The following is a 14,340-nucleotide window of genomic DNA, read 5'->3' as shown; positions in this document are numbered from 1 at the left end:
TTCCCGCGTACACTTTGGAAGCTAGCCACAGTACCCAAAGATGGCGCCCTTGACGTCACGTGAAAACTATCTAAAACTGGTCATTCTCGACTTTATATTCTTAAATCCCTGTGAGTCCTCATACCACCCCTGGCGCAGGGGTGCAAAGGGTGCGGAGGTGGCTCTTCCCGCTACCTCTCTCACGACCAATCATTAATTTAACTGCCACCTGACTCGGACGTCAGTTTGCTCAAAATCTGGTGACAAGTTGTGATAACGCCACAAAGACTCCCCCGGTTTGCATCTTTGCGGAGTTTTCACTCACAACGCCGACGACGACGACGACGCCGGATTTTCTGCAGAACGGGAGATTGCCATTGTGTGAGGGTAACAACAACAACAACAACAGCAACTCTGTCCCGACAAATGTAAACTAGCCACATTCCGCTAGTAGACAGTCGTGTTATACTTGAAACTGTGAAAAAAAATACTTATTAATTTTGCACATGGCCGGACAGGCACAAAATATCTTTCCATAAACCCTACCCTGCGTAACTGCAAATTTCTAGAGCAGTTCGATTCCATGGCCACCCGTTTTTATTGTTCTTGCTTGACTTACTTGATTCCAAAGAAGTAAACACCATTTGAACCAGTTATATTGAATAAGTGACAACTGCAGAAATTCAGATTCAGAATAACTTTTAAGGTTTGAACCGGCCGCCCTACCTACCCTCTCCGTCTCGGCACGCAGGCCTCCGGGAGAGGAGTAGGGGGTTTATTCACTACAAGACTAGCGCTTAAATTTAAGTGATGCTGCAGCTGCCATTTGGGCCAGTTACTTTTGCACCCTAGAGTCTGGGCATCTTAATACTTCATTCCAAATTTCATCGTCTTCATATTCGCTTTTTCCTGGAACTTCTTCGCATTTTCTGATGATGTGGTCCATGTCGGCCACTCCTCGGCAAAATATACATTTCTCTTCTTGACTTAGGGCCTTTTCTTCTTTCTTTTTAGGTTTTATCCATGCCCTCCATCTTGGGGAGCGGTAGTTTCCCGCTTGAAGTCTTCTTAATATCTTGCACACTCTGTAGCTTGGCTCCTTCCTCTCTGGAATGGGCACCCTTCTTCTGTCCTCCCTTTGCATGGCCATCTTCTCCCTTGGAGTATAGCATTCCGCTTCCACTACCTTGATTGCTCCAGCGCAGTAGAACCCTCGTCTTGATAATACTAGACGAGCAGTTCTATCTGCGGCATCATTGCCTAGATCCCCAGTATGTGCTAGGATCCATGTTATTCTAACATATCTGTTTATAATTTCGCCTTCTATTACTTCGACCGCTCTCTTGCCTATTCTTCCCCTTAAGTATTAGAGAAATTTCTAATTATATCTCATGAGGAGAGTGTCCTTGATGCTGGGCATAACACTACGCGAACTGTACTCAGCTTGCAAGCGAAACCGAAACTGTGAGCTGGCTGTTTCGAAACTGGCACGAGCGGCTTCGACATCAGTAGGTTTGTCATTTTTTTGCTTTGTCTTGTTTTCAAACGCGTCAGCTGGCGGCGGCCATGTGACCACAAGGCGTGACGCATTGTGCATGCAATGGGCGCCTCCGCTGGACCGGCGGGGTATCGTCAGCTACTGTCTAGAGCGTGCCCTGTCGTCGCTGCTTGCGTTATTGATATGACCTTGCGGCTAGACAACGGCCACGCCGGGGGGTACTTGTCGACAACGGATGCGTGACGGCGCTTGGCTCAACACTTTTCTGCGGAGGCCGACTGAACGCGGCAGCAACAGGTGAGCGCGTGCCGATCGCGCTGGTGGCGAACGCATCGGTTACTCGCATTGGCGTTTGTGCCGCGACTAGCCGTGCGAAACCGCACAGCCGCTTTCCTAGTGCGGCATGCGCCGCCCAGATCGAGCGTTTTCTGAGCCAACTCGAACCTGGCCATCCCAGATCGTCCGATGAACGCGCCTGACATCCGAAACCAGCGTTTTAAAAAAAGCGATCGTTGCCTTTCGGCATTTGTACGCTGACAGTGGGCAATGTAACCGCTGTCCGGGATCAGACCTGCTACTTCGAAAAATATGGGTACTGGTTCGCCGCCGAATGTGGGGAGAGGGTTCTTTTGAGCTCGACGCATGCGGCATACCGGTTTTTTGTTTCTCCTTTCAGGGTGCATTACGATGTCGAAAACTTTGGAAAGAACATGTTCTGAACGTACGTTAAGAAACGGTCAAGTAAACAAGACAATGTCAAGTAAGTCTAGTCGTTTATTCAGTGGACTGCGTGTTCTTAGATGAGATTACTTCTGCACGATAACCTAAACATAATTTTGTTAGGAATTAATGAAACCTGCGCAACTTGAACAGTGTCTGATGATGCTTCGTGGCAATATTTTTCCTCCTCATTGCGCCTTTTTTTAATCGTTTCGTGTGTAGTACTGTGTCCTGTATGGTCACTTAATGTGTCTCATCATACCACTGTGATGTGAAGTATATTGCAACATAAATCTAAATCATGTAAACTATACGTTCATTAAAACATTAACGTTCTTGTATTGAAATTTTCTTCATGCTCGTTTACCTTTTCAGTTTTCATTGCATTATAACCATCACAATGGTTATTTTTCAGGGATACCTGAAGCCGCTGACATCGTGGAAGTGTTGAAGAAACGATTGGCCTTTCTGTCAGGTGTGTTGGCTTACCCGTTTATTTGTATCCTTTATGAACAGTGGCATTTTCATCATTTCACTACATGGTGACAATTTGAGTGATCATTAGCCATCTACACATGGGTATGTAGCATAAAAGTTGTGCAAAACTTGCGATGCTTAATACTTACTTTTTACTTCAGTGAATATATCCAGTAGATGTTGCTTATGTACCAATCATGCGAGTGTGACCATACTCTACGAATGCAGCTTGTGACGAGTCAGTGCTCAAGTTAATATGCCAGTTCAGCATGGACGAAACAGAGTCACGACGATAGCGACGTATCTTAAGATGGCTGCAGCCCCTCTGAAGACCACTTCACCCTAGCTTACTCTAGGCGATAAGGAGTGCTGACAGGGAGCTAGCACACTGCAAGTGTCAACAGGATACTTGCTTTTAGGATCTGGAAACTTGAGCTTCTATGGTGTATGCTGTCCCTTTTGCCAACGTTTCACCAAAGCATCCAATTTTTTTTTCTTTTGTAAGGGTAAGATAAGTTTAGGCATGCACTAACTAAAATCTTGTTTACATTGGACACCATGTCATGCCTTGGAGGACTCTCCATCATTTATGACCATGCATCACAGAAGCCAGGAATCAGATAAGGCTCCTTAGACTTTTTTTTTCTGTGATTCAAATTGTTACAAGGATGCTCAGAGGACATGAATAAAAAACAGTCTGTGCTTTATCTTGTTTTCTGCTTGGCATTGTGCACTACACATAATAGGATTTGTTGGCATAACTTTCCCTACAATGCGAGGAACAACCTAGCATACAGTGCTCGAAAGTGTTTGCCCTCAAGCATGTGACACGCGAGACGTTTCCTGTTTGCTTAGTTTGTCACGAGTGATACCAAGTGGCCTCCTATACTTTGTGCCCAGTGAAACGTATTGACTAGCGCAAACACAGACAGGGACGAAAGTAAGAGAAGTGACAGGACACACGCTAGTGTCCTGTCTCTTTGGTCCCTGTCTATGTTTGCGCTAGTCAATGTTTCACTGCCACAACCAACTAGCCCAAATGAAAGCCTTAGCATCTGTGCCCAGGTGGTGTTGACAAGAATGGCTATACTTTGCTTTGTGTGCCTGCACCTTGTGATGACTTCATGGTGCAAGACTTCAGGGAAACACTGCTGTACCTTGGGGGACTTATGGAGTGAGTCTACTGCTATTCCTTTGTTGTTGTTTTTCTCATCTCCTGTGCTTTTCTGTTGTTATGAAGCAGCCTTGTGAGCTCATATGAGTTCAGGCACCCAGAGGCATCACTAGGGTCAGCAACAACTAGTTTGTAAGGCCAGCATGTCATCTCCCACTCCCCTGCTTTATGCACCATATCATCATGCCGTGCTTCAATGTGGAGCTTCCTCTGTATCATACAGCATGTAAATCAGTAAAACATCACTTGAAAAGCCCACTTAGTTAATTTATTTGCATGATTATTTTTGTGAGAAGTAAAAAGTAGGTATGGGACATCATCGGAAAAAAAATTTACTTGCAAGTGATGGAATAAACAGAACATGTGTTTTGTGACATGCATGGATGCCACTTTGAAAATTAAGTAAATGGATAAGGTAGCGAGAAATGCAGACATTTTCTGGGCATGTAAAAACACTTTTATCAATGTTCGCACGACTGTCCTGCTGGCAAATTGCACAAACTTGAGGGGAAGGTATGTTTCCATTGCCACATGCAACATTTTAAACACAAAAGCTCAAGTGACAAGTGCACTGTCATTTTCGCAGTCAGCAAATCAGAATGCAGGGCTCAATTCAAATCAGTTTTTTGGGTTTCGCGGTTAAGAAATTTAGGGCTATAAATAGTATAGAGAGTGATGCTTTTTTTTATGTTCATGTTCTTCATTTATTTTCCTAGCGCTTTTGTGCACTTTACTTTGCACATTCACTTCTGCATCATTGTTGATCATTAGTGTACAAATCCTTAATGTACAAAAATAAATTATGAGGCCCTTATGCTCTCTCCTAGTATGTGTGACAGCAAGGCCTGGGGCTGTTGCGACGCACTGTGTGCTGCAAATTGACCATGTATTGAGCATGGGCTAAAAGGGATACGCAAGTGCTGTGCATATTGACAAGCAGCGAAGTTTTCCGACAGAAACGATACCGTGTTGAAAGTTTTCTATATTTCTTTGGCACAACCGCTGTGGAAATAAATGAAAAGGCATCAAGTAATTGTGCATGTGCGCTCATGCACATTTGGTATATTGCGCATTTCCACTTCCCATGGCAGGCATCAGTGTGTTATGGCTACTAAAGTACAGCGTGATGGCTTCTTGTAATGCAGTTCTGTGAGCTTGTTTCCTATTTCTTCTGCTGGATATCTTTACTTCCATCACTTACTTTCAAAAGCTAGTTACTTCTCATTATGCTCACAGTGCTCAGAGGACATCAAGTGCCTCATACCTATACATGGTGTACAGAAATGACAATCTGATAGCATTTGTAAGAAGGAAGATGTGAGTACAAAAGTTCGAGGGGCAAGGGGCCTTCGTTTTTGTTCGCTTTCATTCCGCACTTTTTAACCCTTTAACCACCAACCCCGACCTGCACTCTTCATCGGAGATTGTACCAATATCACCAATGACGAGTCACACTCGTACGACCCGATGTTGTATTGGTTCTATTGCCAAAGGCGAGTTATGGTCAGCAATTGCGTTTATTGCAGTTTTCATCACTAGAGGCAGTAGTTGTCCATGAAACGCATTTTGCACCTTTATCGCGTGTTCTAAGCCTGAAAACAGTCCTTTACGCCAAAAATATTTGATGAATTTGGGACGCTTTCGGTTTTCAGGTATTAATTTAGTGGGTTGAAGGGTTAACAATTAATGTAGCTGATGCAGAATTCAGACATTTGCTTAGAGCATAGTAAGCAGCAGCCAGCTTGCTGGGTTTCAAGACCAGGCATCATCTTTTTTATGCATTTGTGCTTTCTAAAGGTGCATGTTATTATTTATCATTAATTCTTGTGTATTGTTATCTTTTTGTCTTCTCGTGTTTCCTCCCGTTCAGTGAAGATGACGATAGCAAAGTCACTGTGGTAGTGCAAGGAGACTGTGCTTGGGGCAACAAACTTGAATGCGTCAAGTCAGCACTGCAGGTGACTGCTGCTTTTTGTAGTCATTGCTGCTTCGCCCTGTGTTTTCTGAAGTGTTTGTCATGAAAAGTTATATAACATCATTAATCACAGCGATAAATTGGGACTTAATGCAGTAAGCTTTGTCGAAATATGTCATAAGATCTTAGCATTCAATATTATTTGCAGTGACTTTGACAATTCATGCATTACTTAAGCTTTTCAGGAGCACTTGTTTAATTATGCACACCGGCTTACTTAACGTTTTGACATTTCTTGCTTGCTCTTCCAGCTTTCCAGCTTTACTCCATCCAATTTTTGTTCTCATTAAAAATCAATTCTGGGTTAATAAAAACCATTTACTACTACTACTACTACTACTCTTTCTGGCGATGTTGGCATTTGTTTGACCATGTTGGCATTTGTTTGACATATTTACGGCCGAGAAAACCGGATGTAGAGATTTTCTCGCCGCCCGATTCAAACTTGTGGCGTCTACACCTAAAAGGATTTTTGGGAAGGGAAAGGAATGTAGTCTAGCATCAGTGGTTTATGTGCAAAAAAATGTCTTGGCACATGACAGTTTGCTTGCAAAAACGGGTGGTGATGGGGACAACTGTATTTCAATTTTTGACATTTCCTATCTCTCGAAATCTTGATGCTCATGAAGGCAACCTTTTCGTACAGCAAAATATCGATACAGGCTGGGTTCAGTTTATCCTCTGGGTCCCTTTAAAAAACATACAGTATGCTTTGGTCACGGTAAAACAGTGTCCTTGGGATGCCCTTTAGAAAAATGAAGCTTTCATAAGCACCATTTGTATAGTTATCAGTAACAGCCTTGATGTTCCTTTCACTTTTGTTTCCCCCTTTTAGCAAAGCGGAGTGATTTTTGTCAAAATCTTTTGTGCCACGTTCTTTCCATCAAACCTTTTGTCTTGTGTCTCTTGACACAAGGGCTACAGCTATTCATTCTTTTGAGTGGTAATTCTACAATGTGCTGAATGAATTTTCACCAGTTGTGTTGTCTTGCACTTGGTCTTTATCTCCTGTCTGCTAGGCGCATTGGTATTAGCTATCACTACTATCTCTGTAATCAGTGGTTTGAGAGGGTGCATAGCTGAAGACAATCATGTTTACTGGCATAGTCATTGCCTTTGACTGTCATTTTCTTTCTGACTGGGTTTTTCCTTCTTGTATTGTGGCAGTGTTTTTTGTTCTGTGCATACCTATAAGTCTGGCTGGAATGAGCATTACTCTGGTAAGCACTTGACTCAGATAGGGAGGGAAAGGTCATGCAAACAGCATCTAACTGATATACAGCTGTTATCAACTGAATACAGCCTTGTGTCTTCTTTCTTTCTGTCTGTAAGTCAAGGGCATAGCGAAAATTTACTGGAGGGAATTGACATCAGTTACGTAAATGAATATGTGTGCACAGATATTTAAATATGTAAAATACTCATGAAGACAGTATGCCAAATATGTAGTATTGAACAAAACCATAAATGGCACACAAGCTATAAAACACCTATTAGGAGAAGAGGCCACTACTTCTGAATTGCAGCTGTTTGTTACGAAGTTGCAGAAAGATCACAGTGGAAGAATGAAATAAAAATGAATTCAAAGACAGTTGAACACATAACCCTTTCAGGTGTCATTCGTTACTTTGATTCAAAACAAATATTTCTTCATCTAAAAAATGTATATCCAGGCCTCAAGCAAGCTGATTAGTAGCTCTGCAATGCTAAGCACCAACTGCTAATTTTCTGCCAGCCTGCAAGCAAGCAGGAAACTCACTACACATTGCAATGCCCTTAGATTACCTTTGTATACATAAAAAAAGTTTTGTGATGAAAATGCCTTAGGGCTCTGCGATGTCAGTGCACATTTAAGAATCTCAGGTGGTGCAAAATTAATTTTCTAGAGCCCAGGACATTGTATCGCAAAATATACTATTTTTTTAAAACATGCGTCTTCTATCCACAGTATTCACATGTCACTTCCTTTTTCCAAAAGCAGGATTTACTAATTCTTCATTGATCGATGTTCTTTAACCCTTTAACCACCAAATTAATTCCTGAAAAACGTACCAAAATCGCTAGAATTTTGAAGTAGTCATAATTTTTTTCATGTAAGCCTGGTTCTGAAAATATATTGCATCATTATTTCCTGGTTAGAATTATCAATAAAAAAAGAGACAAAAAAACTGCTCTTGAGGGCAGCTTTCCCTCAGTGCATGCCATCATAATGAGTTACAGCATAGTGAAATGCACTGTGTTTATTGGATCCGACACGCTGTAGCACAGTGCAAAGTGTATAGATGTTTCTTCTTCCTGACATTAACAAGGTTTCATCATTATCAACATACACTGCCAAGCATATCATCACTGTTGTCTCCGCCGTCGCTCTCTTCGTCACCTGAAGCCATCTCCAGCTCGCAAACGAAGTCAGAGTCATTGTCGGAAACAAATTCTAGATCGTCAGCAACGCTGCTGTCAAAATTGCTCAAGAAGCTATTTTTCTCAGGACATCGCCACCACCGGCATTCTTCGTGTGTGACGCCATTATAAAATGACTGTTGTCAGGCTTAAAACGCGCACTAATGGCACAAAACGCTTTTTTTCATGGACAGCTGCCACCTGCTAGTGATGAAAATCGCAAGCAACACAATTGCCAGTCCTAGCTCACTTTTGGCAGTGGGAGCAGCGTAACATCGGGCCAGAAGATCGTGGCTCGTCATTGGTTACATTGGTACAACTTCCCATGACGAGTACAGCTCGTGGTTGGTGGTTGAAGGGTTAATCATATAATTTGCAAAACAACTTCAAAATTTAGCAGTCTGATATATAAAGTTTTCTAAAGCTTCGACAGCTCATAGAACTCCAAATATTAGAGACCAGTGAGCATGAGCTTATTTTGAAATTTGGGGCCGTATGCAGTCTCGTACCTGGTAGAATTAAAGTGCTCCTGAAAGCGTCCGCACTTAAGGCAAGTACTGTGAAAGACAGATTGATATTGAATGACCGATTATCCTCTCGCAAAAATTTTCAGTCCAGTCTATGCAGCACCCAAGATATGGGAGGTTAAAAATAGTCGTCCTCCTTTTCTCTCTCAACTCGTACACCAGGGGGAGCCAGAAGAAAAATGATCTGCCCCCTTGGATCGAATGTTAACTTTTTTTGGAGGCGGGCCACATAATTCTCTGGGCAGCAAATAGAAGGGAGACTGGTAGGGAGTGACGCGATGCCATCTCTAGCTAGCCATGCTCCCATCTCCTTTTCCACGAATGTCGTTGCAGTTTTCAGTAAACCGATTGCAGCCTTTTTATGACTGATGTCAAAAACGTAAATTTCGGCACAAGGCAGGATTGGAGTGAAAGACCAGCACCAGTGCTTACCGCGAGGTGCAGGAATGTAAATTTTTTAAAATTTATTTGCGAATTCTGGATTCGCATTTGAGGACTTGTGCCCAGCATGACACTGAATGGCATTTTGCTCTGTATAATCCACACATTTTATAGACACTTTCAAAACTGTTTCGTAGGCCCTTTAAGGAGACCCACTATCTGCACAAGGGTCTTTATACTTGCTGTGGTAAAAGTGACGGCAAATCTTTTTTTTTTTCAATAAATTTTTTGTCTGCACATAAAAACTACTCATAGAGCTCATTAAAGAGCATTGCTGTGGTGAGAAAAAGCTGCTCACTTAAAGGTGCACTGAAGAGGAATCTGAACTCGTACTTTTGCCATGGGAACTCTATCTACACGTTCCGGGCATTCCTAGAAACTTCTAATTATTATCCTGTGCAGCCGATTGCCTTAATTAAATCGGATTAAACGTCCAGGCTCCTGCCTTTTTTTTAACTGAATGCGGTAAGTAGGCGGAGTCAACCAACGCGTGGAGTGTCCTTCAGCCAGTTCAGTGGCGGCTTCGCTTTCACTTTTATTTTGTTTTTTAGGTTTCTATGAATAAACAATTTCAGTCACTGACAATATAGTCGCAAATTAGGCTGACGGAAATAAAAATACACATGAGCTCTTTGATTTACGTATCACTCCGCCGATGGCAGAGCGGCAAGCCGCCGCCGGACTGGCTGACGCGTTGGTTGACTCCTCCTACCTACCTCGTTCAGTTAAAAAAAAGGCGGGAGCCGGGACGTTTACTCTGATTTAATTAGGGCAATTGGCCACACAGGACTATAACTCGAAGTTTCTAAGAATGCCCGGAACGTGTAAATAAAGTTCCCGCGCTAAAAAACACGAGTTCAGATTCCTCTTTAGTGCACCTTTAAGCTGCACGTGGATACAAGCGCTTCATGTGCCTGAATGACTCTACATTTGCCTTCTCTTCTTTTGTAATTTTTGTGCAGGAAGTGCTGGGCTCAAGACTTAACGCTGTTTTAATCCACCATCCTCACAAGTCCTGGGACTCCCGGTCTTCCTTCAGGGAAAAGCATTCCTCAACGGTAAGAGGAATCAGCGTTCATTTATACATACATGTGTGTTTTGCACTTTCTTGTTCATTAGCTATTCAGTCGATTTCGTTTTGACCAATCCTACAAAGCCCATTTAGTTTTAAGCAGTTTTTCAGTTATATGCACATGCAGCTACTCATTTCTTCGTGCCTGTTTTCCTCATTGGAATGGTGTCCTGTGGCTTAAGAGAACTGTAGCGATTTAAAATAATGAACATGAAACTTTATGCTTTTTGTCTCTGCGTTCAAATGGGCTTCTCAGGCACTTGACGATTATAGTATTACCAGCTAGTCAACGTGCGATTTTGTGTGTCGATGTATCTGGTAGTCAAAAGGCATGGAAAGTTCACTGCTATTCTTTTCTTTTCCATTTTTTTTTTTCAGTGATAGGCAGACAAAAGCTAAGCACAATCCGATCACTTCATTGTACATCAAACTCTTAGGTGCACCTTTAACCTTGCACTACTGGCACGCCTCTTTGATACTCACCGCATGTCTGCACTCGTGTCTCCTTCCAGCTCAAGAACGTCACCCAAACCAAGCTTTTCAAACTTGTTAGCCCTCTACAGCTGACCCCCGAATTTGGCGGTACCTTGCAGTACGACCATCTCGATTGGCTGAGCAGGCAGCTGGTGAGTTGGGGTGTCTCCCTGAAGACTTCAAACGTTATAAGAATGGTACTGAAATGTCGCAGTGCTCTTTAGGTGCCTATTCGCAGGGTCTGGATTGGCTCAGCCGAGCCGTGAGTATATCATGCACCCCATGCCAGTGCACATTGCCGTCACAATTCTTGGTGCTCCATGTGTCAAAAAAGAAAAACAGAAATCGACAATCTGTAGAGAAATCAGTTCCAATTACAAAAATTTGAACTGCACGCCTTGCACCCAGCTTGCTCACACTGGCAGTTGCTTTCCTGAACGACCGTTAGGTAGCACGAAAGCAAACTTCTAGTTACATCTAAGGTGTGCATTGTGCGGGGATAGAAACTACAGGACTGTTGGCAGTTCACTTTCTCGCTTAGCCAAACCGGCCGCACATGAGTGGAAAGCATGAAAGTTGTAAGATTTTATTGCCTTTATCACCACTTGCATCTGACTGCTGGTCTGAAATTCTGTTGCGTCATTGCGTGGCTGTTGCCTTTAGCTGCTGTGCACACCAAAATGCCATCCCGCGGAAAGTAGATTGAGCTGAAACCACACAAAGCGAGCATTCCAGACAGGTTATTCGCTCAAGACGAATGCTTCAAGATTTCGAATACCAAACATTCAGATAAAATATTCACGCAAGCCTAATCATTGTAATTTATACCTTGCTCCACAGTTATCGATACAATTCAACAAAATGCTGCAGACATTGTAAAATATGAAGTCTCACCTTGCACCACAATACGACATGATAACAATGCACAGTTGTGCCATGCAAAGCATGTATAAGCAAATGCTAGGTTCATGGTAATATAATAGCATTTGTTTTGCATAATAAAAGTGTTGTACTTCGGATCATTGTTGCTAACCAAGATTTTATCATTTCACTGACTGTGCTGTGCAGGCAGTAGAGAAGTATGTGAAGGAGGTGCAGCTTCTGGTCAAGCACACGGATGGAGCGCTGAGCGCCTGCCGAGGCCAGCTAGGAGGCGCTGGGCCCCCTCGGATACCTCTGGAAATCGGCCCCACCATGGTGGAGGTGATTGCCCGAACAATCCACAGTGGTATGTGCACATCTGTGCATGGACTAAGACTGCATGCTCCCGCACTAAACCACTGACAAATGCTTCCTTGTGCACGCTTTTGGCTGCAAAAGTTCAGATAACTTGATCATCATCATCATCTTGGTGATGTCCATTGCATAACGAAGACCTCTCCCACAGTGTACTAGAAATAGGGACATTTGGGAAATAGGCAGACTTAGTGTGAGGCACTATGTGTAGAAAGCTTCCAGGTGGTGGCGCGCTTAAATCCTAAGTGCTGCGGGAAGCCTGTCATGTGCAGCATGCAGTGAGGAAGCCTGAAGCACATTATTTAATTATCAAATTAGTGCGTATTCTTCTTTCCAAGAAAGTTCACTGAAAGCAGCAGCACCTTGAGATTGTTCTTTCATAAGAAGCCAAACAGTGCAGGTCACATTCACACGTTGAGAAGATGTTGTCCCCTGCCGCGACTTTTCCGACCATTCTATGCTGCAAATGACCTCGAAGATTCGTGGCTATGAAGCAGCCATAGCGGTGGTGGAAACAGTGGCATAACATTGCCAGCTCATCTGCTCGGGAGTAGCACACCAGCACTCTATGACAGGGCTTTTGTCAGTAGATGAAATTTTTGGCTTCGCACTTCCTATCCGCTATAGCGTCCACTTTTTCCACTGCCTCTACGTTTAGCACACTGTAGCCATTCTGATCAGTCAACAGATAAACCTGTTCTGTGCTAGCTGTGCATACCGTATGCCTACAAACTCTCTGCCATCCCTTTCTCTATTTGCTCTCTAGAACATGACAGCCAGAAAAAAAGAAAGACAACTTTCTGCTGGCATTGATGTCCAAACTTTAATTAAGGCATACATGGCTTCACTCACGCAGACAAGTGCACTAGACTGCAGCTTTCATTTCCAGGCTCCACGTAGCTGGTCTTTTTGAAAGACTGTTCAAGAAATGTGCTCCATTTCTTTGACAGTGTACTGTTTTTCAAGCAGTGAGAGCGACTGTGTATGGACCCTAGTTTACAGCAGCATTCGTTTTGCTCTCTTTTCCCCCAATACATGCCTTAATTTTTCTTGTCATCTTATGAGTCCTCACGCTTGGCAGCAACAGCTTCACACACAATTTGTCCACCAGCTTGCTTAGAGGTACCTTACGCATGCTCTGTGTGAAAAAAAAATAAGAAAAACTCACTTTCACCATCAGCTTGCAGTGAAATATTAAAACTGGGGAAGAGTCCTGTGGATACCCTGCATTGAATGAACTTCCATGTGCGTGATCCGAGGGCCCTCACAAGTGTGCCTTTTAACTGTTGTACTGCTTGTCACTGCTGCAGGCCAGAGACTGCTGGACAGCCTTCAGGTTGACGGAGAGTTCGGCTTCAAGTCTCACTGTGGCCAGAGGATGGCCAAGGAGAGAGCTAGTGCATATCACAAGGTGAGGGCTAAAGAGAGTGCATACCTCTCTCTTACTTCTTTTCTATCTAGGACACCTTCATTAGATAAATTTCTTGCTCTATTCTAAATCTTTCTTGGGTTCACTGCATTTTCGTGAGCATGTGAAACCAATCTGCGTAATGAGGTTATAATTCAAGCAGCCTTAAAGATTCAAAACTAACATTGCAAATGTCTCGCACATGCATTCATTGGCAACGGCTTACAGAAAAAAAGTATGCTGCAACATTTCTGTAGATATCGCACAGCTACACCCATTGAAACATGGCATTCTTCATTCTTTTGAGAGGAATAATTTTTCTTATTGAAGTGCCATAATCTACACCTCATTGTTGCTTTTTGCCTGCTGCAAAGCAGTGTACTACAACGCGCAGCAATGGTATCCAGGTCATGAGAGCACCAAAAAAACTCAAATTGCTTGCGACCCAGATGTGTGGTGTAAAATTGAAAGGTGCAGCCAGATAATTTCTGTGGAACCAGCACAGTGCACCACTCATTGCTCACAGGCTAGCAGATGAAGAGAAAAATGTAGTTCTTAAAATTTTTTGCATTTTCTATGGCCATGTTAATCATCTGCTGTGATAGATATGTTAGATACTTTATTTTCAGGTATGATTTAAGAGCCTTGCTGTCAGGTGATGTTCACGTGTTAGTGCATTGTATGCATCAATTTGAGACCGTTGTGATGTACTGTATTTACAGTGCCTTTTTCTGGATTTCTTTTGCATTCAGGTGAAGACTGCTCTGGACACAGCACTGGAGCTGCAGCAGTCCTTCCAGGAAGAGTGGTCCAAAGAGTTGGAGGTGCTCAAAAGTGCCCAGCTCCTCGAGGGCTTCTTCTCCGAAGTGGATACAGTTGAGTGCTCCCCCACTTGCACATTCATTTTCAACTCCTCCACGTGGTAGCTAGCGTAGTGCAGCGTACTTTGCCAACTAAAG

General features: G+C 43.1%; 1 protein-coding gene across 2 annotated transcripts in view; it reads left to right on the top strand.

Moving 5' to 3' along the window:
- The first annotated feature begins 1,555 nt into the window (after positions 1-1,555).
- LOC144121320 (SEC14 domain and spectrin repeat-containing protein 1-B-like) overlaps positions 1,556-14,340 on the top strand; it is a 39,371-nt gene continuing 26,586 nt past the window's right edge. The window contains exons 1-10 of one of the 2 annotated variants that reach the window (XM_077654480.1): positions 1,556-1,774; positions 2,154-2,237; positions 2,613-2,672; positions 3,740-3,848; positions 5,719-5,806; positions 10,154-10,249; positions 10,776-10,889; positions 11,806-11,965; positions 13,284-13,384; positions 14,134-14,256. In XM_077654480.1, coding sequence (XP_077510606.1) covers positions 2,165-2,237; positions 2,613-2,672; positions 3,740-3,848; positions 5,719-5,806; positions 10,154-10,249; positions 10,776-10,889; positions 11,806-11,965; positions 13,284-13,384; positions 14,134-14,256 — 924 coding nt within the window. In that variant the 5' untranslated portion in view covers positions 1,556-1,774; positions 2,154-2,164. Of the gene's footprint in view, positions 2,070-2,153; positions 2,238-2,612; positions 2,673-3,739; positions 3,849-5,718; positions 5,807-10,153; positions 10,250-10,775; positions 10,890-11,805; positions 11,966-13,283; positions 13,385-14,133; positions 14,257-14,340 lie in introns of both variants that reach the window. The other variant, XM_077654479.1, reaches the window with a different exon arrangement.

This window comes from Amblyomma americanum, chromosome 2 (genome assembly GCF_052857255.1).
Source record: "Amblyomma americanum isolate KBUSLIRL-KWMA chromosome 2, ASM5285725v1, whole genome shotgun sequence".
Classification (NCBI taxonomy): Eukaryota; Metazoa; Arthropoda; class Arachnida; order Ixodida; family Ixodidae; genus Amblyomma; species Amblyomma americanum.
Note: the sequence above shows the minus strand (reverse complement) of the source record. Positions and strands in the feature narration are given on the sequence as shown.